This window comes from Drosophila eugracilis, unplaced genomic scaffold, assembly GCF_018153835.1.
Source record: "Drosophila eugracilis isolate 14026-0451.02 unplaced genomic scaffold, ASM1815383v1 contig_401, whole genome shotgun sequence".
NCBI lineage: Eukaryota > Metazoa > Arthropoda > Insecta > Diptera > Drosophilidae > Drosophila > Drosophila eugracilis.
Genome location: NW_024573263.1, coordinates 369,788 through 395,063, shown reverse-complemented (window position 1 = coordinate 395,063; position 25,276 = coordinate 369,788). Strand labels below are relative to the sequence as shown.

Sequence of the window (25,276 nt, the reverse complement as noted above, 5' to 3'; positions counted from 1 at the left end):
GACTGACAGTCGGAAAAATGCCCGAGACTACGGAAAATGCGGATAGACGCTCAGATTATGTGGCTAATCATCGTGTTGTTCTCGCTTCTGGCATCCGCAACTGGCAGTCACTATCGAACCCGACGGAAGCAGAGGCAGGCGTTGGATTCAAGATTAATAAAACGATACGCTGGTGCCGGAGAAGGGCGATCTACTTGCGACATGAACGATCAGGACAATTTATCGCCGATAAAGCCAATGTCAAATCCCGGCAATGCTAAGCAACGTGCCTCCGGAATTGCCATGCAGGCTGCCAGTGAGGCGAAAAAGGCCAACGAGGATATGGCCGCGGCCGTAAAGGTGGCCGCTGATAAAATAAAAAACGAATATGCCGAAAAAGCAACCGCTGCTGCCAAAGCAGCCGAAGCAGTGCTCTCTGGGAAGAGTCAAGTGCTGGAGCAATTGGAAGCTGAGGTCAGGGAGGCCGAAATGGTAGTTCAAGAGGAGAATCAAGAACTGACCACCGCCGAGGCGAATGCACAACTTGCCACTAAGGCTCTCAATTTGGGGCATCAGGAGCTTAAGACGCTAACCGTAAGCCTGAAATTTGCCAAAGACAACCGGGAGATCTCGGAACAAGTACACGCAGTGTGGCAACAATCGCTGTGCGACAAAACAGCTCTCCTCGAAGCTGCCCAGCGAAGGGTTAGTGTGCTGATGCGACAGCTAAGCGAAGCTCGAATAGATTTTGAAAAGACCAAGAAGTCAGCACTCAATGCAGCCAGAGCCGCCCAAGAAGCCAAGCAACGAATAGAGCACCCAGAAAGTTGTAATGAATCCGGACGCGGAAGAATTTGTCGAGATTGGCGGCAGTACAACGAAAACCACTGATTTACCATTATATTTTAGTTAAAAAAAAACAATAAGAAATTAGTTTGAATTTTAATCTGTAGTTTATTAAACTTTTTTCTTTAGGGAATAAAAATATAAAATTCCTCGACAGCGTGCAAAAAGTGCGCGCGTCTTGAATGGCTGCCAAAAAATGCTATGGAACTTTGCCTGTACAAGTCCGACCGATCGCCCCGATAGGAATATACATACATATCTGCCTGCTGTGTTTTTTGTGTGTGTACAATTTTGGACAAATACCAGAGCGGACTTATGCTAGTCTTAAGCGAAACAATCGTTAAACTATTAGAATACAAGGGAGCTGAACTAAAATTAGGCGTTACAAATTATGATTATGCTTGGACTCCAAATCAAGGCAAACAAATGGTCACAAAAATGTACATGTTTTAAAACTTAAATTTAAAATAATAAATATACAATCAATGGATTTCATACAATTAGAATTTGTTGGTGTTGTTGTTGTTGTGTTTGCGTTTGCCTGGTTCACAATACAATAATTTCAAGGGTGATGCTTCGTTTCTTTCTCTATATAGATATTTAAGCATTTCTGGTTTGCGGATATTATTCTTAGTTCAATCAATTAATCGTTTTGGTTAATTGTTAACAAACATAAATACGCAGAGCTCTACATAAAATAGTTTTTTCTTACACAATTCTGGTAACTTAAGGTTAGTTAATTTCTCATTACAGTAGTTATATATAATATAGATATTTATAATTCATATGCAATATATATATATATGTACAATCTAACACAAGCCCCTGTAAGTAATTGTTTTTAATGTCTCCCATCGTTTATCTGTCATTCGACTAAGCCCAACAAGTGTTATATATATATTTATCAGCTTAGCTTAGTTATAAGTATGTTGTTTATAGAATCTGTGGAGCCTTAGTCTAGTTAGCTAACGGATTAGCCGTATATGATAGGTAGCTAATGCGTAACATATTTAATATACAATTAATTCTCCTCCCCCCCTGAATACTGACATCGTCGAGTTTCTGTTCATGCAATCCGATTGCTCGGATTTTACTTGCTTCGTTGCCTAATATGTGCCGTGTATGTTCTTTAGATATAAGATATATAATAATATCAACTGTTTAACTTTTACATATAAACTACTTAAGACGTATGGGGGTTGTAAAACGAAAAGTATCACGATTGACCAAACATAGATCGATATAACCGTTAACTACAAGTGTTTCAATTCTCATTCCAGGTGTGTGGTTTTTTTTTCTGTGTACAATTGGGTTCTTTGATATTTGCATTAAACATAGGGAAAGAAAATAATTTTTGCACAAGAGCCTGTTCTACTTTCCTAATATCATTTTCCCACTTGCCTTTTTTATGTTTCTCTTAGTTGGTCTAAGACAATATTTGATCGGTCATTATATTTTTAAGAAAATAAGATATAATAATAAAAATCGTTTACTTTAGTCCAATTAGAACAAGTTAATATGTAGAATAACATCGAAGTGATGTAGCATATGCACTATAACTGTAAGGGTAGTTTATTTAATTGGACTATGGCTTTACTTTATACGTACATTTAATTGATTTTCTTTTGGCAAACGGTAAACAATGATATTGAAAACATAAATATCCAGGTCAATTTTGCATTCATGTGCCTCTAATCACTTTCCACCCTTAATGATCTGCAAGATCTTTTGAAGAAACCCACCCTAATTATTGAGTATACGGATTAATTTAGACGCCCAGCGTCTTTCCTGGTTCTTATCCCTATCAATGACCTTTCCCCTTTCTAATTTAAGTACTTCCGACACCTTTTTAGAACCGCACGAGCAGGGTATCTTCTCCTCCTCGAAAGGGAATTTATAGTCGTAGGTCAGCTCCTCACCCTGCACGATTCGTCGCAGCGCAAAGATGATGATGTGTTTGTGTCCCAAAATGTCAACCACTTTCGAGTAGCAATTCGGCTGCAAGGACATAAGATGTAAGCATCTGCCGAGGCATTTAACCCTTAATCTTGTACTTACCTCACAAGAGTGATTAATGAAGCGGGCCGCATTGCCCCTCATTGTGGCATCTACCACGAGATTATCATCGATCTTGAACATATAGCAACCGATACCTCGGCTGTCGTAGTAACGCTCCCTTTTGTCTGTCAGCGTAGAGCGAATCAATTCTCCAGCATATTCAATAACCATTTCACCTGGAAAAGATAAATTTAGAAGATTAGTAAATTAGATAACTTTTGTTTAGATTGAGGTTTACTATATGTAAATGAATATCTTACCAGCTTCAATATCCTTAGTGCAGTAGAGGCCGCGTCCGTGGATGTGTGATCTAAATACTCCGACATAATCCTTGTAGGTCTCCTTCAGCGTGCGGTACTTCATGGCCATGGGTAGATTGCTACCAGTTCCTCTCCTAAAGAATTTAAAGATATTCGCCCATTAAAAAGGTTTCACACTTAACAAAAACAGAAAGCACTTACCTAGGAACCAGTTCGTTATCTGATGGCTGGACAAACACCTGGATAGGCTGCTTGCGATGTCTGGAGGCCAACCAACTAAACATGTCATACTCGCTGCGATTGGCATATGGCTCACAACGGGCACAATCGAAGGCATTCTCCTGCAGTTCATCCTGATCCGAACCATAGTCGAGCAGACCTTGTGAATCGGCACCAGAAACTGCAAGGGCTGCGGAGGCATTGCTACCGCCTGTGTTCCCTCCATGTCCTCCACTTGCCGCTGTGGACACGTTGCCATTTCGCTTGTGATACTTGGGAGTATACTTCGAGCACTTTTCCACGCCTGGTAACTGTTCAATTAGATACTTCAGAGCATTCGTTTTAAGACCAATCATCTGGATGCCACCCATATCGGCTAGAGGACCCTCTGGCAGAGGAGTGAGTCCATGAGCTCTTCTGGCAACCTGTACCGCCTCAAAGACCTTCTCCCAGATCTCCGATATTGAACTCGATTTGTACGTGAAGCCATCTTCGCTCTGAATTTCATACAGCAAATGGGGGCCACTGATTTTTTTGGGCTCCTGACTGGGTGGTGGTGGTTCTGGAGCAGCAGCTGTTGGCACGATAGCAGTCTTTGATTCCTGTTCCTGTGGCACAGTCCGTTGCTCTTCCTTTCTTCTCCTGAGCTCCAATTCCACTCCATTTTGCAACTGTTTGAGCTCCAGTACATGGGCATCGGCCATTTCATTGATGTAGGTGGCAGCCGCTTCTACGGCTGCCGTTTCCAGAGTGCCTTCGAACTCCTCCGGGGGAGCAGATGCCGCTGCGGTGGTGGCCAGAACATCTTCCACCATTTGCTGGTAGCCAGCGCTGGCTTCCACTTCCATTGTCGTCGCCGTGGCTATGGAATCCGCACAATCGTCGTTGGTTAGGTTGTCCAAAATCTTACTGATCTTATCCTTAACCGCCGGCTCTTCGCTGTCGGACATCTCGTGATCATTACACGCCGATGTTGCCATCTTTAGACTGAAATCATCATCCTCGTCCTCTTCATCTTCAAGATCGTCCTCTCCTGTAAGGGTCAGTATCCATGGGTTCCACTTGGAAGGCATGCTTTTCGAGGAGATAACCGTTGTTGGCCAACTGCTGACTCAGTTGCTCACGTTGCTGCTGCTGGAGTATGAGCTGCTCGGTCTTTGCCTCTGCCGGCGAGTGCTTTTCGTACAGTCCCTCCGTGTAGATTGACTCCGTGGCCGGCTGTTCCTCCATGATTTCCTCCATCGTGACAGCAGGTACAATGCTCTCCAAAACCGAACTAGTCTTAAGTTCCGCCTCGTAAATGGGAGATGGCAATGCTGTCTTATGGGCGTAACACTTCGAGACGCTCGCGCTGGTAATTTGCTGCATTATCGGCTGTTCAACAGGTTTCGGAGGCGTGGGTGACGGAACCACTGGGCACTCGTTGGGCATGGGAGCAGGCTCCTGCCGCTGCTGCATTGGTAGCACTCGATTTGTTGGCCTCGTTGTGGAGCTGCTGGTGGTTGGTGGAGCTTGTTGTTGCATCGGATTTACCACATTGGTGGGCAGCGAGCAGTTGCTACTACTGCTGCTACTCGTGGAGAAATGCTGTACTCGATTCGCCATCTCCTGCTGTTCCAACACTTGAGGTTCCATAACAAACTGAGGTTGGAGTACAGGCGTTTCGGCCAGGGTTAAAATGGGCATCGAAGGCTGCACCTGCACCTGTTGCTGCTGCAGTTGCGGTTGTTGCTGCTGTGGCTGAGGAATATGGACCAACTGCGTCTGCTGAAGTTGCTGTTGCTGCGGCTGCGCTGGGATTCGCTGTTGTGAGATCGTAACCTTCGGTACTTGACTGACCACCACGGCTGGAATTTGCTGCTGTAACTGTGGCTGCGTCTGTTGTTGATGCTGCAATATGGTTTGATTTTGATGTTGCACCTTTGGCGTAGGCTTCATTACTTTGGGCTTCACTTCCAGCTTGTGAATGGGTCGAATCATATTTGTTTTCTTCTGAAAAGGCTTCGAAGCAATACTAGGTGGTGCTCCACAATTCGTTCCTGTTCCCGATGCAGCTTTGCCCTTAACCTGAGATTGTTTGAGATTGGCGTTCTTTAGCTGCACTTGAGCCTGCTGACTGACTATGCTGGTGGGCAGTACCTTGTTGACCACCTGCGGTTGAGGTGGCACTTTGCCCACTCCTGATATGCCGGCAGCCTTGGCTTGAGCATTCGTTCTCTTAATCTGAGTAACTGGCGGAATCTTAGCTGTGACCATAACGGGTGTGGCGTACTCCATAGAACTCGAGGGCCCAGAAGATGTCGGCACAGTTTGGAACTGGAAGTTGGCATTCTGCAGTAGCTGCGTGGTCGCGTCATCCTGCGATTGCTGTTGCAGCACACTAGCTGCGTTCAGGAATGTGCCCGTACTAGCTGCATCTCCCGAATTATTGAGCACCACATAGCCAGCGGGAAGATCCACAATCGGTTCGATTTTACTGGCCTGAAAAACCTGTGTTGTAGTGGCAGAGAAGCTGGCATTCTGACTGAGCATTCCGGGCATTGCAGTGGACACGAATTGCTGTGACGACATGACCGTGTTCTGGACAATCGTCTCCAGCCCGTAGTACATCGGTTGGGTTGCCAGGATGACCTGTGGCGTGGTGGTGGCAAACTCCAGACCAGTGGCACCTGCTCCAGTTCCACCCAAAATTAAGGGTTGTTGATTGCTGGCTGCCTGGGTGGCATCTGCTGCTCCTCCCAATTGAATGGTCTGTGGCTGGATGAGCGTTCCTATGACTTGAGGTTGAGCTTGAAGAGATTGCGCCGTGAGCATCTGTAGTCCAGAATTGGTAGGTGCAGTAGTGAGAACTAGATTGCCACTCGCATCCGTTTGCAGATAGGTAGCACCTCCGCCGGGAGCTGTTGTCAGGAACGTTGGTGCCGCCGTAGGCTGTGGCTGCGGCTTATATTCCGATGCTGTGGGTATGGAGATGTACTGTAGTGGCTGTCCTTGACTTCCGTCTCCAGTCACAAACGAAATTATATTCTGGGGCTGGGCCTGTGGCAGGATTAGCTGTGGTGCCTGCGACTGAGCGCTGCTCTGGAACAACAGTTGGGGCTGGAGGAGATTCTGTCCCATGACAGTGATTGGTTGTTGCACCTGAGTTTGTTGCTGCTGCTGGGGATGCGGTTGTAACTTCGCCTGAATGGGCTTCACCTGGTGACCGGATTTCAGCTGCCTCTGCTTGACCGCGGCCTGTTGAGCCGCCTTGGTTGCGACAGTCTTCAAGGGTTTTCCAGCTGTTGTCAACGGAAGCATTATCTTCTTATCCGTATTGGTGGCTTGCAAGGTCTGATAAGTGGCTGTTGGCGTTGTAGTGGCCTGCATCGTCTGGGGGATTTGAATAAACTGCTGAGTGCCATCGGGATTAGTGGAAACAGCTATTAATTGGGGTTGCGCTGGAGCTGTAACCGTAGGTTGAGCTAACGTGAAACCTCCACCCAGATTGGCAGCCAAACTTTGCAGTGAATTCGCATAGATTTGCAAATCATCTGTGTTGGCTTGGGTAGTGGGATTCGGTTGAGATAGGAAGAATCCATTGCCCAGGGACTGTGGCTGCAGTTGAAGTTGCTGCAATCCCTGCAAACCAAACTGCCCAAGGGAGCCCAAACTTTGCACTTGAGGAAACGAAGTTGCTGTTTGAAGGTAATTTAAGCCACCTGCATTCGCCAAAAGTTGCTTTTGCAGCTCATTCAAGCTTTCCGCACTTAGCTGGGCGGGATTACTAGAGCTTCCTGCTGCATTGACATCAGATTCAGTTTCATTGGTGGTTATTGTCGGTCCACAAGATGGTAAATGCCGTTGGAAGGCATCGTAATTCCTGTAAGTGCACTGACACCTATCACATTTAACCTGACCGCTGAACTGAGCTGTTGAGAGATTCCCATCTCCAGCAATTATACGAAATTCGGTGATTGAGTCGTCCACACCGTCCATTTGCATTATTCTCATCTTGCTGGGCTCTTCACGTCCTTCGCTTTTTTCGAAATAACGCTTTGCTGCACTCCATGTGAAACTCTTGCTCCTCACCGATCCAGATGTGGTGGCTACTCCTTCGGCAGATGCTTCACTGATGGATTGCCTTCTGGAAACGCCTGCTACCGTAGCCATTTCCTTCTTGCTTCGTTGCTGACTACTCAAGGTTAATAGCACTCCTTCAGCCAAGTTCTTCGATAGTTTCCGCCTCTTAATAGCCGTCGCCATTGCGCTATTCCCATCTAGCTTTGGCCAGGCTAGAGTTTTGAGCATCTGCACTTGACTGGAGTTTCGGGCTGCGGATAGCATCGCGTCTTCCACAGGATTGCTAGCTGGCCAGCCATTTCCCAAACTTGTATTCGAATTTCGGGTGTCCTCATCACAGATGCTCACAGAAGCAGCTCCTCCTGCTTGTTGATTTTGATTTTGAGTCTGATTGGTAGTCATTGCCTGAGTACCATCTTTGGATTGTTCACTAATGGCAAACAAGTCCGTCTTATCCGCTAAATCCTCATACATGAATATGTCCAGCATGGAGATGCCATCAAGTAGTTCATGCGGAAGATCCTCAAATATGGCATCCTTAAGTTCAGGTGGAAGCAAATCAGCCTGTTGTTGTGGTTCCTCTTCCGTATTTTCATCCGGTGGTACACAAGAGTTTGGATTTGGGAACTCCGCGTTCCAATCTCCTCCACCGTTTTCCAAATAATCACTTCTAGCTAAACTCGTGTGCCATCTGGCGATTTGTGCCATACCCAATTGAACTTCCTTGCTATTTGGATTGGTGTGATCCACTGTATAGTTCCTGCCGACATCCAGGGCTGTTAAGGTAGACAAGCTGTTTTGAATGGTGGTGCGTACTGTGTACTCCACTATTTTCCAGGGCTCTTTCGATGACCAATACAGACGACTGCACAAGAAATTAATGGGTACCACTGCCTCGTATGAATCCGAAAATCTGGGAATAATGGTTCCCAACTGCCGAACCTCCAATGATCCAATATGAAATTGGACACGGGCTGGTTCAATTAGCTTCTTTCGCTTTCTGTCGAGTTCCACGTACACAGGTCGGGATACTTCAAAGTTGGATTCATATGTCACACTTGGAGAGCCATTGGCCTTCAAAGCATTTCCATTCTTGGCATGGGTAGGACAATACATGGATTTATCTGTGAGAAAGGCGCAGTCGATGCTTCTAGCACATGGATAGTGATAGTGCTCACCACAGGAACGCACATTGCATCCAACAGTAGCTCCTCGATTTCCACACACCGTGCACTTGATCATCCTTCCCCTTGCCACCGCACTGTGAACATTTTGCAGCGAACCATCAATCTCCTCAAATACTTCCGCTGACCACATGGCACAGTTGGTGTGAACCCAGCAATCATGACCGCAGTACAGGAGTCGTGCTTCCTCTCCGGACAATCCTTCGCCGCTTTTCCTACAGAAAAGACATACTCTGGTATCTAATCGCATCTTTATGCCACAGCTACCGAAGTCATCCACTTCCTCCAGGGGAATATCCAGAACTCCAGAGCGCGACTCTGCCTGTGAAGTGGAGTGTTCGTTATAAACAGAGGCACTTGCTCCTCCAGCATCTTGCAAATCTTCGTAGTTGGATCCCGCACACGACTCAAACATATCCTCCTCCAAGGCATCCGTACAGGCTTTTGTTTCGTTTTGGAACCAGGGAAACTGCTCACTCAAGAGCTCCTTGTAGGCAATGTCCAGTTCATCGCAATGGCTTTGTTGAATGACCTGGCTCATATCATAATTGAATTCCGCCAGGGAAACATATGAGTTGCCAGCAATCTTCTGCTTAATATCCACCAGGCTAAAGGACTGCGTATGACTGATGTGCTGTTGACAGGAACAGGGCAGGGACTTTACTCGTGACTTATTCATATTAACATTACGTTGTTGTTGTTGTTGCTGGTCCTTGAACTCGTAAACATCGTCGCTGTTTTGGGACTCGCCGTCGCTGCCCAAACCATTATCAGACCCACTAAATTGAAGTGCTTTTGGTTGGAGTTTGCCTTGGTTCGAGGCAGCTCCACAGGTGCACCTAAGTTTCTTGCGGGGACTCAGTTTAAGAAGTGCACAGGCTTGTCGAGATTTGCTGAGAAGCTTTAAAACACTGTAGAGACTTGCTTTGAACTCCTCCATGACCGCCTGCCTCCATTCCTCAGCTTTTATTCTGGAACTTTCGCTCCGTCGCGCACATTTCTTGCAGATAAACTCGATTGATTCCGGTAAGGTGCTAAGCAAATTGTATTGCTCATCGCTTAGACCCTCGCACTTCGAATGTACCCACTGGCTACAATCCCCGCACTCCATCATTTTCAGATCAAAGTCATTGTCATCATAGCATCTCTGGCATATTGGACAAAAGTTGCCCTTCTTACGCAGCTTAAAGCAACCAGTACACATCGGTAAGTTTCCCACAAATTTCGATACTTTTGTGGTAGAGCAGGACTTGCATTTCAAGCAATTGACACATATTAATGGACGATCTGCTCCCAAAAGTCTCTTGCTTGTACCCAAGCAAGTGCTGTGATAGTTCTTTTGACACTTCTGGCACTTGACTTTGGATCCTGATGACATATTGCAGGTGTAGCAAACGGTGCAGCGTGGACACAGCCAATTCAGACGCTGTGTCAGTTGATTTAGGGAAGATGACGATGGTCCAGTAGATGCATTCACCGTTGTTTCCAGTAAGCTTCCCATTAGCGTGGTATCCTCAAAAGAGCCATGTTTCAAGTTGTACTCATCCTGAACACAGTACTGATGATAGGGTTCACAACAGCAGGCGCAGAAGATCAGCGGATCCAAGCCCGTTGAACCGCATAGGAAACACAGTGCCCTCTGAGCTACAGTTTCAGTTACAATCAACCCAAAGCCCGTTTGGCAAACTTCAGCAGGATCATAATTCTCCCAGAAATCAATAGATATAAGCGTACGTTGCTGTCGCTGTTCCTTGGCTTTGCGTCCCAGGGTTTGATTGGAGGACTGAGTGACCAAACTAGAGGTAACGATGTCTCCATTTCGCTGCTTTTTGCTAGCCGCTACTATTAGGTTGGAACTAACCGCTGCGTTTCTAGTTGTGACCTTTGCAGGCGCAGTTACTGAAGTTCCTGATCCTCCAGCTGCAGCTACAGATCCTTCCTTTCCACCAGCTGTTACCTTCTTCACATCTGCTTGAGTACTACCAGAAGACTTACTGGGCTTCGTTTCTTCATCAACAGCAGTCGTTTTACAGCCAGCACAGTTATCATTCTCATCCGTAACAATTTGAGGTGGTTTTTCTGCGCCAGGCTGTGTACTTGCTGGTGACACCGAAGCAGCACTTTCCTGCTGTCCTTCGGTCTCTCCATCGGCTTGCTGGTCCTCACCAAAAGTGGCCAAAGGTTGTCCGAGGACAATGGAAGCACTGCGGCACACATGCTTCACTCGAGGTCCCTTTAGATCAATCCTTTGCCGTTTTAGAGTCTCTCCTGTAGCTGTAGTTTCTCCATTAGATTCTGGTTGAGCAGCTCCTTGAGAAGCTCCATTTGAAGCAGCAGGTGGGGTTGCTGTAGAGGTTTGTGGCGATTCCTCCTTTTGAGCCTGAGCTTCTACAACTGGAGTTTCCACTGCTGCAGCTTTCTTGGTGACTGCCAAAGTAGGACTGAGAGGCTTTTCGCTCTGCTCTTGTTCCTTGACCTTATCCTTTTCCTGCTTACTCGCCTTCCGTAACAGGCTGGGACTTATTGCTTCGGAAGGTGTTAGCTTCTGGTCCGCTGCATTGTTTATCTTCAGGAAGAGGGGTTTCTCCAAAATCGCTGGGCGTAGTAGAGGCGTACTACCAAATGTGACATTGTTCTCCGCCAGTGGATTGGACTTAATAGAGCCCAAAGTAGAAGTGTTATCATTACTGGCTTTCCACTTTACAGACGTAGAAGCAACCACAGATGTGGAATTCGATGATGTAGAGGACGTAAATCTCAGGCTGCCAGTTGGAGAAAGCTGTTCCGTGGATTTATCCTCTCGAAGAGATGCTTCTCCTCGCATTCCCGGTGGCAAAATGGAGCCCAATCTGCTTCTATGTGCTGCCGGCAGCTGAAACGAGATCATGCACTTCTTCAGCCAACAAGCCGTGCATCTATCTTTGTAGAACTTCTTGAAGTTTTTCAACTGGCTTTTCGTCGAATGAATGCTGCAGGTTGATCCTGTGAGGGAAATAATTATTTAAGGTTAATAAGACATACATGGAATTACAAAGGAATTTAATTTGACGTACCTTCGCTTCCCTTGCACTGTAATTGCTGTTGAATGCCGGAGGAAGTAGTGGCATTACTTGAACTGGCCGATATAGATTTCTTGGTCATCTTAGAGATGAACTTCCTGCATACATCGCAGGCTACGACACCATATTTACGGGTCTGGGTTACCTCTTTACTGCTTACCGCCGCGGAGCACACGGAGCAGGCACTGGGAGTAGATGTTCCTGAGGTGAAATCGAGTATGTATAAATATCATTAAGTTATTTAATGTTTTAATTGCGTTACTAACCTATTGTTAAACTGGCGCTGGGAGTGGATAACGTTCCAAAAGTCGAACCCGACAGGGAATTAGCTGGCGTCGGAATGGCACTCGGGCGATGTTGGGCAGGCTTTGACAGCAGTAAACGGTCCCGGCTTGTTGTCCACCTGGAATTGCAGTCGGGGCTGCCTTAGAACAAAGCTTCCACCCGCACTGCTATTTGATTTCACGCTGCCAAAGCTAGAGAAACTCTCCTTGGCGAGCTTCAGACTTGAAGACGCAGAAGAGGTCGATGGAGTGGAAACTGCACTCGAAGAAGCTGTTCCAAAGACGTTCTTGGTTTTGGAATCGCCAAGGCTTGGAAGCTTTTTGGTGCTGATGCCACCCTCCTCGAGCAATCTCTTGTTGGGCTTGATGATTCTTGAGGATCGGGTGCTCCTTTTGGGCAGAACGAAATGGGAATCCATAACGAGTTGCCTCTCTTCTGGATCCCGCTCTTCGGCTCCAGCACTTTTCTCTGTATCTGCACTCTTTTCGGAAGCGACTTCATCATTGTCATCCTCATTTTCCTCCTCCTCATCAAGATCTTCGTCTTCATCCTCTTCCATTTCATCATCCTCCTCGTTGTTTTGATGGTCAGGAGAATCATTCCGTCGAAAGGTTACACCTCCCTCGTCCTCTTCATCCATGGGAGCACCAAAAGCGCGCGATAAACCAAATACATTCGGAGTGGATTCAGATTCCTGGTTTGCGGAAGATGAGCTCGCCGACGCCGATCGAAATTTTAGCGAATTGAGCTTATCGATGTTGGAGTTCTTGTTGAGTATCTTTGACAGGATGGAGGGTCGCACAATGCATTCACCTCCTCTGGAGTAGTTCAGTGGTCGGTTGAGGGAATCCTTCTTCATAATCGAGACGATTGGAATGCGGATATCCGGATTATAGAACCGCTTCACCACCGACTTATCATCGCTTGTCTCCAGCACATTCCTAAAAGTCACAGTTTTCTTTTGCTTTGCTGTCGTTGATGTCGTCGATGATCCTGCATCTGATCCAGATTTAGGACTACTGCCCCCCACAGAAGGTGCCACTGCTGGTGCTCCATTGGATGAAGTTCCTTTTCCCGATGCCACTCCATTCGTCGCTGTAATGCAGCTAGATGGAGGGGCTTCAGGGGCAACATCATTGGGCATTTCGCTCAAGACGCGCTTCTGGAAATGTACACAAACAAAAAGGGTTCAGTGGGTTTCGGTTAGGGTTGAGCACCAGAACGTGGGGAAGGGGTCCAGAGCAAATCAATAATTCATGCTACCAACTACACGCTCACAAAATGCGAAGCGGAAAGCAAGCAAGTTAACTAATGCAATCTAAAGTTACACAGCAGAAAATGATTATAAATGGGGTTAATTAACAAAAAAGATTTTAAATTCCAATTAACTAAATTCCTTAAAAAATAATATATAGCTTTGAGTTAATTATAATTTGGTTCATTTAATATTTAATAATTTAACATTTAGTCAAATGTTAAATAGATAAAGTACTCTTAGCTCATCTTTTTACAAATGGGTATTTAAATAAGCAATGTCTTAAAGTAAGATTTTAGATGTTGAGGTTTTTTTAAAGAATTTGTTTGTATCCTTTTCCCAGAGGAAAAGAGGTTTAATATAGTAAGTTCAAATTAATTATTTAATCGAAATTGATTTCGAAATAGCTCGGTCAATCGTAACTTCCAGTGTAATCGTAAAACACAAAGAAGCATGCAAAGAACCAGGAGCAAGTGCAACTTTTCGAAGGGGATCGCTTGGACATGGGAGAAGGGGTAACTGTGGTGGTTGGGATGGGGATATTGGTGCAAAAACAAGTTACTAAGCATAAGTATAAGCTGGGGAACAGACACCATTGCCACTGTGACCGTCAACTGTCTGCGGCAGACACATGTGGAAGAGTTGCAAGCGCTAAAACGTCATAAAAGCCAATTAAGCAGGTAAGCGAGCAGGTAACAATGGCGTCAGAGGCGGGTGGTTGGGTGTAAAGGGGCTACTAACCAGACCAGAACCATGGGTAAACCAACTTGAGGGGGTTCTCTTATTTACATTGGCGGGAATTGGACTGTGGCATTTGCCGAGGATGTATGTGCTGCAAAGGGTGCACACGCAACTCGGAATGAGTTGGATGGATTGCGGGGTTAAGGTGGCGGAAAAAAAGCGGCTTAAACATATTCATAAATAAAAGCAAAAGGGGGCAACACCTGGGAAGAAAACCAGCAACCAAACACCGACAATCTGAAAAATCAACTTACCAGGGCCGCATCTTCACCCGAACTGACCTCACCCCCTTCTCCTGCTATTCCCTCAGTTGAAGGCGAGGAGTCTGATGCATTGAGCGTGGAGGAGGAGAGGTTTTCCACCACCGGAATATTGAGTTGCTTCAGCTTGGATGTTGAGGGCCGCATAACTTCGCCCCTGGCCAAATTCAGATTCTTAAATTTTTTATTGCTATTTTTACGAGCTCTCAGCAAAGCTGCACTTATAGCAAAGGCTCCTCCTGGCGATGATCCTCCTGGGGAGACCAGGACGCAAGCCAATCCCGTTGATGCAACCGGTGTCGCCACGGATAGAGCTTTAAGGGATGCTGCACTGGACAGACCAGAGGTTATTGCCTCAGAAGTTGTCCCAGAAGATGCTTTGGATAGTTTTCCAGCAGAGCATATCCCAGTGGCAGCTGATTTTGCCAATTTACTAGAGGATGTTCCTGTTCCTGCAGAACTTGATATTTCAGAGGACCTTGCTTTTCCACAGGATATTCCGGAAGATGCTCCATCGGAGGATGCTCCAGAATTAACTTCTGGCGATGAGCCAGAAGAGCGTCCTGAGGATGTTCCAGAAAACGCAGATGAGGATGTTCTAGATGACTTTCCAGAAGATTTTCCGAAACCTGCTGCAGATGATTTGACAGAAAATGTCCCCGAGGTTGAAGCCTCAGTGGACAATGCTCCTGACCTTGCGGCATTTCCTCTCGTTTTATCACTGTCAACATTGTGATCCTTTGTCACAACCTCCTTATCCAAATTAGTCGCACTTTTGTGATGGGTGCCACCATTTACACCACCGCCATTGGTGGAGCCTGAACCGGATGATCCCGATCCCGAACCGGAACTGCTGCCATTACCGCTATTTTCGGAACTCGAAGCGCCGGCGGATGAGGATGCCGTATTGCCACTAATTGAGGCACCACCCGGCGCATTATCATCCTCATCGTTATCACAATTGTTGCCCTTTTCCCGGGCAGACGGCGAACCGGATCCGGAACCACTTGGCTGCTGGGATTCCGGCGGCGGCTGCTGCGCGTCGGCCGGATTGGCCGGATTGGCCGCCTCATCCTCCAACTGCAGGACACTGATCCGCTTACGGTTAATCGACTTGGAGGGTTTGCCGGGAAACTTGGAGCGGCCCATAATAGTAGTGTATTTGCTTTTGCCTTTGCATTTGCATTTGCATTTGCCTGCCTTTTGATTGGGTTTTCCTTATTTTTTGTTCGATTCACGTTGGGATTTGCTGATGGTTTTCTTTGATTTCTTCGATTTGTTTGATTTCTTGGACTTGTGGATAGCTCACTGTGGATAAGAGAGAGGCACAAACTTCAAGTAAGAGAGACCGACTTAAAAGACCGGTATTAGTAAAAGGAAAAAATAAACTACTAAAAACAACAACAGCAACAACACAGCTCGGGAAAAAACAATGCTTGTAAGCCGAATCTCGCGTTTGGAATGCGTCAATTTTTCCCCCTTTTTTTGCGAATCTCGTTGTTGTTGCTGTGGCAACTCGTTTATTTTGCACTCCTGCCTCACACCCCCTTCACTGCCCACTCACTCACTCCTTTTTGCACACACTCTTTTTTCTTGGCTATTTATTTATTTATTTATTTTTCGCGCGCGTTTCTCGTTGCGCGCTCCTTGCTTTACGAATTACAACTACAAAGCCGAAGGTGACGTAGCCGCTCGACAGCCTCGGCTTTTATGGCGCTCTTGCGCCCGAACGCGCTCAAATGCTCTCTCAGTCGCTCCTTACACTAACAAAAAAAAATAATAATGCACTTAAGGTTGCTATAGACCCCGTTTATAAAGATTTTACACTTTAATAATAGGTAGTTCCTTTAAAAAAGAATAACATTTTCTTTAAACAAAATAAATGTCAATCAATTTTAAAATCTGCTCAACTTAAAAACTCACATATTTTTAATGTTTATTTATAAATCTTTGAACAATAATTTGTTTTGAGTGCACTCTCTCCGGCACGACTCTCTTCTGCACCTTGGCCCGCTCTCTCCTGCTCCTGGGCAAGGAGCGAGCTAAAGGTGCAATTGCAGCTGCCTTTGTTCCGCTCCTTCTGCCGCTGTCTCACGTCTTGCGTGACCACTAATACACTCACACCAAAACCAGTGCTGACACTATTAACTTTTTATATAAATTAATAGGGATTTATATTCCATTATTACATAGAAGCGCTAACTTTAAATATTATAAAAAAAAATAGTTTAAACAAAGTTAGATTTTTATAAATGACCTGCAAGCTCTATTAAGTATGCAACAGATTTTATTTTAGGACATGAAGTTCCATTATTTCTGGATAAAAATCTAAAAATATTTGTCTAGATCTGAGGAAAAAGCCATCTCGATGTCAACACTGGCTTACCTCCACCCTTGCACGCTTTGCCACCACTAAATGTGTGCAGTTAACGAAAAAACAAAAAAAAATTGAAGCAAAACAACTGCTGCGTTGTGGCTCCTTAAACTCATTCCTTTGGCACGTAGCACGTAGCACGAGCTCTCTCTCTTGCTCTCTCGCAGACTCCTTTTTAAGAAATGCTCTCTCACGCCAACTTCACTCCCGTGCTCTTTCTCACTGCAACTACCTTTCTCCCTCCCTCCCGCGGGTTTGTTGTCATCGACGTTTTAAGTGGTTTTTCTACTTCAGACTTGAACTTTTTCTTTTCTTTTGTTTTTTTTTTCTTTGCAGGATTTTCTCGTTTTGGCTTTTGTTGTTGCTGCCTTTGTTTTTTCTCTCGAATTTTTTTTGTTTGCTGGAAATTGAAATTCTTACAGTTGCTGTTGTTGTTGTTGTTCTTGCTGTTGTGGGCCACTATTAAGTGGTGGGTTTTCCCTGCTGCTGCCTCTTTTTTACGACAGTTTTTCTCTTTGTTCTCGCTTTTATGGCCTGATGAAAATTCTTCTTTTTGCGCGTTTAGTTTTTCTGCGTTGGGAGTTTCTGCTCGACGAATTCACAGTTTTCCACATTGCTGTACTTTCGCGGCAACTTTTCTCATCTGTAACTGCCGCTGTTGTTGTTGTTGATTTGCTTGTTGCTTTTGTAGTTGTTGCTGCTGATGCTGGTTTGTGTTGGCGGCCACATGGTGCTCATTATCATTACCATCATTATCCCCATCATCATCTCTATATATCCTCGGTCTACATCATTGCCATCTTCCCATTCCACCACACTTCCTCTTCACTAACGCACACTGGCTCACAAAAGTCTGCAATCTGCGTGTCTTGAAAATCTGCAAAATACAAAAATGTACCGAGGAGGTGGCAGTGGGTGGTGGGCGGTCGTTGGGAGGCAATCGGAGAGAGAGAAAAAAAATAAAAGTAGAAATTTATTAGTTCGCTTCGTCGCACTTGGGCAAACAAGTTGAAAGTTGACTTTTCGAGTGTTTGAGCGTTTGTGCGAATGTTTGTGTGGGTGACGATGTGCGATGATTATGCATATAAGTGTGTGTGTGTGTGTGTGTGTATCAGTGAGTGAATGTAAGTGTCCACAGAAAGAAATTTCGATATTTTAAGGAAACTTTCCTACTTATTTAAAGGAGTAGTCAAAAATAATTATGCGAATAATGCAATAACCAAATTAACTAGCCTGTTTAACAATATGTCTAAAAGTATGCTGTACCAAATTTAGAATTTATTAAAAATTAATAACATATTGCAGTCTACTTTGAGATGCCTCTATTAGACATTTCAAACCTCCAGAAAGCATATTTAAATATAGATATTGATTTAAATACAATATAAAAATATAAGTAATGGATAATTTTATATTGTTTTATTGACTAATTAAACTCATATTAAAAAATATTTCATAATTTCACATATAAAATAATCTATTTTTTTTTTATATGTGTGCACGTGTGCGCTTAAGTGCTTGGAATGAGGTGAAAATACTGTCGAGATTTTGGGGTGGCAGTTGCCGCCTTTCCATCCCTCTTTCCCAACTCCGTTTCCCACATTTCCCGAAAGCATGACTCAGTACGGCGTAATTGTTTTCCGTTTCGCCTTTGGTTTCCACTCAAAGGTGTTTGGCAGTCAGTTAGTTTACCTGGTTTACCTGCCTCGTTAGTTAGTCAATCTTGTCAACTGTACTGCATACTGCTCCCCAGCAAGTCAATTTTAGTTGCATTCGTACATTCATAATATATATACATATACAGTAGGCAAAAGTGTGGAGAAAGTTAACAAACAGGATTTATTAAAAATAACATTAATATACCCATTTGGGGATTAATGTTTTTATATTTTTTATTAACAATTTAGTTTCTGCCAGCCATATTTTTATATTTTTGAAAGGAGAGGTTAAGAAAAATTAAATATTTTTTTTAATATTTATATTTAAAAAAAGAATAATTTAAAAATGGGCAACAAAATATTACTAACGTTTTAAATATTAGTTATCGCATATATTTATTTCCACATGTTTAGCACAAGTTTAAAAAAAGTTTAGTTTAAAAACCTGATGTTACCCACTGTACTTTAACTTGAGTCTCCTGCCACTGTCTCAGTTGTTTGCGATTTGTGATTTTATTTGTCGATTTTCCTCGTTTTTATTTTATATCGCCTCTGCTTTGGTTTTTGTTTCTACCATTGAGTTGTATCTTTATGGCCCCAGCGGTGGCATGATGTAAGCATGGGATTCGAGAGACAGCAAATGGGACTGGGACTAAACCGGGTTTAATTGGACAACACTCCTCCGTATTTGCACGGCGATTACACTAATTACTGCGGAGTTGCCGTGAATTGAATACCAAATAACCATACTCGATATGCATATGAATAATTTGCATTTTAAATCGTTATATGATGGAGTGTTAAAAATACTTAATAAAGATTTTAATCAGCCCAATGATCCAAGTGATTTTATTGTTAAATTATCATAAAGTGACGAACGAGAGGGATTTTATTGACGGCAAAAAGCAAATAGATACACCCATATCCCAAAGAAAAGTATAAAGCGTTTATGGCAAAAAATAAAAATATACGAGTATAATAGTGAATACTGTTTGCCTAATTATTTAAAGTTGGTCTTCACTCGAAGTTGACAAGGGCAGATTATCGTTATAAAACCTACTGCCTATCTTCTAAGCAATTTCCGTAACAAATTAATTACCTATGTTATGCGAAATATTTTCTGTCAATGACAGATGCGAATGAAACCATTTTCCCTTCCATATGATTGATGACAATCGGGAATCAACTCAATTACCTAACGCAATTATAGAATTCTATTATAAAAAGCATACGTAGATTTCTGAAGCACATCATCTGTGCCAGATATTATCGTTCGTAATGATAAAACACAAAAGCAATGCGTTATTAGTGACCATTTAAAACCGAAAACAAAACACTAGGCACATATCATGACATAACAAACTAAAGGTTAATTCTCTCAAGCTCAAAACAATTGTAAACAATTTAATACCCATGCAGGGGGTAAGAACAGAGAGGCATGGTAGAAGGAGGGGGTTTGGGTCGGCAGACAAGAAACAATCAGAAAACAAAAACTCTCGTCAGACAACAAATTGCACACAAATTGTATCTGAGAAACTCACACAAATGCCGAGGAAATGCGCAGACAGCGGCAGAATGCTAACTACGTTGTGTGTTGACATCAATTAACTAAATCGCTTTAATTATGTGCCACCAACCGAACGGCAGCAACAACATCAAAAGCCCAAGGAGAACTCGGCATGAATATTTCAGCGAATCAATAAAATCCCACAGAATGACTGATGACAAAACGCGTTGATATAGACGACAAAGTGAGCAAATTCAAATAGAAAAGTGTACAGGGGTTGCTCCTTAATTACGGACCATTTATTCATTAAGGGGGAGATGTTTGTACAGAAGGATAACGGGTGGATACCTGTACAGGATGCGCTCGATAATTGCTGGGTACTTTTTATAATTTGAAGAGACCTTTTTTTTAAGGACAGAGGCGGAAACAGTTTCAAATTAATTACTACTTTTTTATACCATTTGCTTAGACATTTTTTAAATTATAGATTATCGGTCTATTTTATATGGGTGTACTGAAATTGTTTATAATTTTATATGAATTCAGCCCAAAATTTCCACAATCCTTTTTTATCTGACGTTATAATACGTTTATTCAACACATTAACTACGCTAATTGTCAAAATTTCATGGATAAAAGACCTCAAAGCTTTAGGCTAACCTTATTTGTGTTGCTAAACCAAGTTGTCAAAATCAAATTATTGGTACTAAAAAGTAAAGATAAATACTTCATCTGAGTCATTACTTAAAAATCCTAGTTTCGTCACATTTCGCAGTTTATATTTAAAGCATTACCAAGGTTAATAATAATATAATTATAGTAGTTTTTCTAATATTAGTATTAACTGATATAAATATATCGTTTAAAAATCAATAGATTTTAATAAATGTAAATATATCTTACAGAAACTTGAGTTCCTCCTCCCCCATTCTTATTTTCCTAAAGAGAAATATCATATTGAATTGCAATTTCTTTGATTATTTTGAATTTGAGGCGCTCAACTGTATCCCGAGACCTAATTATTGGTGTTCAAGTGTCGGCGGCTTCACTGTAACTCGAGAGTGCATAATTCGAGACCCATAAAAACCAGACTCTCGCGGAATGCGTAAAGAGGGGGCAGGAGGCTGTAAAGGGAGAGAGCCACTGGATGCGGGGGTGTGTACAAAGGGGGTGGCTAATACAAAAGGGGCCAAGAGACAATCGGGCCAAAAAAACGAACAATCTACCGCCGAACGTCGAATTACGAGGCAGAGTAAAACTGGCCTGGCCAATTCGAATTTCGAATGCATCGTCATCATCATCATCATCATAGCCATCGTCTCCCTCAAATTCGACAGCCGAACAAACACGAAGCTAAACGAATACATTAAATCAAGCAAAAGAGAGAGAGAGAGGGATCCAACTCACACACCTTCAATTTAATTGCCATCAATTATGGTAAAAAGATTAAGAAATCAAAACAAGCGCAAAATGTACAAGAACTTGAATAAGAGGAATGAGCCACAAAATTGAAACGGAATACGGGCACTGAACGAAATTAATACAGGCTTAAACCCAACTAATTTATATAATTTTGGTTTTATTTCAATCAAACATAGAAATAAGCTAAATTAATAAAAGATAAACAATATATAATTAATAATGATCGCTTCAATTATAGGAATATATTTCTATTAGTAACCTTTTTCCACCACTATCCACTAGATCTATTTTCAATATAAACCTCATATCTAATCTATGAGATGGCAGCATGTTGAAATAATGTCATTTAATTTCACAAAGATACGTCTGGGCTGTTAAGTGATATGAAAACTTGATCATAAATTGCTTAATTGATTAAAATTGACATCTAATTATACATTTTTTGTTGTGTACGAGCACCACACACAATAACCCTTTCTCTTTCACACTTCATGCCAATAACCGCCAAAGGGGCGCGAGCACAAAACTTGCAAATTGCGAGTAATTGAGAAGATTAAAGTCAAGCACACGAGAGTAGAACGAGATGGCAGATGAGTGGGAGTTAGGAGGGGAATAGGAGGGAATGAGAGGGCACCACGAGAGAGGGAAACAGGCAAGCAAAGAGAGCCAGGTAACGAATCGACGGAAAAACGATTAAGAGCCATAAACACGAGCACGACAATCACAACAACTCACACAGCACCCACTCACACATTAACCAAATAGACAACTATCTGCATGCCACAAACACACAGACACACACTGGTGCACAAACTCGATTGACAAGTTGGAAAAAATCGAAGTCAACCTCGCACATAAAATATGTAAATTTGTATGAAATTATGCAAAAATGTCTTAAACACATATGCACTGAAAAAAATGGCTAATCAAATTGATATTTGATAAGTAAAAAGACATTATTTAATTCTAAAAATGTTGATAATGTTGATTTACATTTAGATTAAGTATTTAATATTTATTTATTTACTCGTATTTTTAATATTAAAAAAATCCTTTTTTTTTTTGGTGCAATAATGAGAGAGCTCAGAGAAAGCAGCTGAAGAAGTTGAATCAACAAATGAGAGAGCCCCCATCTCCCAAAAAAAAAAAAAATGAGAGCGAGAGAGCGCACGCGGGGGAGTATAAGAATGTATGTTTGTGTGTTTGCTTGTAAATCAAAACACGCAGCCAAAGGTGAAACATGAAAAATGTGCCCGCCAATAACTGTGCGAAAGGTTTCATGGTGTGGGTGCAGTTCAGTTTAGTATTGGGATTTGGGATATATCTACATATCTCTGGGCCATGAATGAGCATTGAAAATTGAGAGCCGACTTGGCAGCTCGCAATTTGATGTCCAATTTGCCACGAAACATGAACTAAATACTCGTAAGCATATGTATGTGTGGACATCTGGTTTACTGGTGGTGGTGGTGGTAGTGGTTGATGGTTTATGGTTTTCGGTTGGTAAAAGGTAACGAAACGTAAGGTAAAATTATTTAAGCAGAGTTGGCAGCTGCAGCCTCTTAAAACGCAATGTAAATAAAGGTGTAAATATCTAGCTACTGGGAGAAGCAATGCAAATGAATATTTCAACTACCGAAACAAATAGAAATCAGTGGGGCTTGGATAAATAACATCTTATATCTTAAATAAATTTTAAAATTTTTAGAAACAAAACAAACAAAAAACCATTTTAACCCTTTAAAGATATTGCAATATTGTAATATTATTTATCTATTATTTCAAATGTATTTTTTTCTATCAACCCCATGTCCCTTTGGATTTCTTTTGATGTTTTGAGTACTGTATTATAACGTTACAAGACTCTGCGAGGTGTGATCTACAAGATGCGAATGCAGTGAACCGTGAAAATGCATTCATATGATCATCAGACTGTCGCATTCACATTTGTATTCCCATTCAAGATCTTGCATTAGCTTACGGCTCAGTTGGTCGACTTCTTAAAGGCGAATTTTAATATGCGCAATTACTCATTTTGCGATTTTGCGCCTCAATGTTATTTGGCGCGTAGTTTCCCACAAGCACACACAAACACATACAAACTCAGACTAGGCGATTTGGAATTTGCCTTTTTGATGGCAAATAAAAAAAATGGCGTCAACAAATACACAAACAAGCGATGTATAAAAATATACATATATTTATTTTGTAATTATTCAACAGCATCTAGGCAACGAAAAGCAGCGGCAATCGATTTAGCTGCCCCTGCCGAGATCGTTTTTCATTTTATTGTATAATTTATTAAAAGTTTCAACAGCGGCAGCAACAAAAACAAACAACAATTTTAGTTATACAAACACTTTGGCCATGTGAGCACAATAGAGAAAGAGAGAGAGGCAAATATAAGGAGAGCAAGCGAGAGAACGGCTGAATTTGATTTAGAATGAGGCGACAACAAAAGCAATTAACTGGTCACACATTAAGTTTTATTTATCGATGCTGCTTTATTATGGCTCGTTGGTGTATTTGTGTGGGTGTGCCAGCGACTGTCATTTACCGTTCGTTTTACGGGTGGTAAATAATGGAAAACGTCGTAGATGAAAATCTCGGTTGGCCACAAGCTTACAGGGCAACTTTTCTAATACAATTTTTGGGGTTTCAATAAAAGCGGCAAAGGTTTCAAATAAATAGTTCTATGCCAAAAATGATTTTTAAATCATAATTATTTAAAATGGCATTCATTGGTTAAAATTTAACCTTTTATAGAACTATTTGCGTATTAAAAATATTAAACAATATAAAACAAATGTCTTATAGGAATTGTATCTTGTTTAGATACAGTTTCCTATTAGATTTGAGCTGTATTATAAAATTTAAATATAAAGTCTTTTAATAAATTAGGTATATATTAAACTAATTTAAAGACAAAATAAATAAAAAAAAAAATTTATGTTAGTAGAACCTATCGTGGTCCCACTGTAGAAATAAATTGCAGCGTGGGCCATAAACTAACAGTATTTGTTGTGCAGCCTAATTTGCATTATCGAGTGAATAATTGAACGACACTTGCTGGCATTTCTAGCTAAAAACAACAATCTAAAACTACTGACTAGAGGTCTACAAAGGTTAGTGTGTGTTGGATAATGAATATGAAAATGATGATGTGTATGTATGATAATGTGATGTAGTTATAAGTATTATTAGTGTATGTAAAGTATGTCCGGGTGCATTCCAAATCAATATCTGGCATGCTTATATATCAAGAATATTTATATATATAATCACGGCAGACTGACTCATCGGCAGCCGGCGACGCCTTTTATCGCGTCGATCTTTTAATTACCTTTCTGCTGAGCGAATATCCAGATGGGGATTGAGATTCGATTCCGTTTCAGGGGTTGATATTACCATTTGGCATCATCTTTAGTGCACAAATAATCCAAAAATGGGACTTTTCCACAACAAAATCGGCACAGAAACATACACATGCACACGCACAAAACACTAGTAAACACAAAATACAGGGGTGGAGATTGCGATTTTCGTTTTTATTTTCGTTCACTTATTTCTTGGTTTTTGCTTTGACTCTCACATTCGCCGCTCTCTCTCCCTTTTTGTCGCACAAAACAAACGCACACACATACACCAAAACGGACCGCTCTCTTGTTATTTCTCTCTCTCTCTCGCGCCCGCGCGTTTCGTATATACATATATCGTTGGCTGGGTGAACGCGTGTGTGTGCGAGTGTCTGTATGTACGGATTTTACGACGATGAAAAATGCCTGCTTCTTCTTCACAGAAATCAGGTTTTCTGCTCTCAATTTTCACACTTTTTTGGCAATTGCACGATGCAAATTCGATGTTATTTCATTAGCAGACACTGTCCCCGCACATTCGCACACACTTTTTAGCACAGTTTAACAATTATTTTCCACATTTTCTGCGTTTTTTGACGAGCGAAACGATGTTTACGATACTCTAGGTATTTTTTTGCCGAAGTGCGGTCACATAGTGCAATCAAGAGAGTGACCATTAATTGGCGTTATGGTAATAAAAAGCTTATAGTATATTTTGAGACGACTGTTTGGTCACACCAAAAATAGCATA

General features: G+C 42.4%; 2 protein-coding genes across 2 annotated transcripts; one reads left to right on the top strand and one right to left on the bottom strand.

The window, feature by feature from the left end:
- Positions 1-26: 26 nt before the first annotated feature.
- Positions 27-916, top strand: LOC108111672. The gene has a single exon (XM_017221206.2). The coding sequence runs from the start codon at positions 37-39 to the stop codon at positions 868-870; it is 834 nt and encodes a 277-aa protein (XP_017076695.1). The 5' UTR covers positions 27-36; the 3' UTR covers positions 871-916.
- LOC108111671 (histone-lysine N-methyltransferase trithorax) lies at positions 914-25,167 on the bottom strand. The gene is given in 11 exon segments (XM_017221205.2): positions 914-2,675; positions 2,677-2,823; positions 2,884-3,059; positions 3,144-3,277; positions 3,345-4,393; positions 4,395-11,590; positions 11,662-11,868; positions 11,934-12,018; positions 12,020-13,114; positions 14,203-17,459; positions 24,513-25,167. Coding segments are annotated over 10 exon segments (11,271 nt in total). The 5' UTR covers positions 15,358-17,459; positions 24,513-25,167; the 3' UTR covers positions 914-2,648.
- Positions 25,168-25,276: the final 109 nt, after the last annotated feature.

What these genes read in the sequence shown, in the direction of transcription:
- LOC108111672 (XM_017221206.2), top strand. Translation starts at nt 37, where the DNA reads ATGCGGATAGACGCTCAGATTATGTGGCTAATCATCGTGTTGTTCTCG.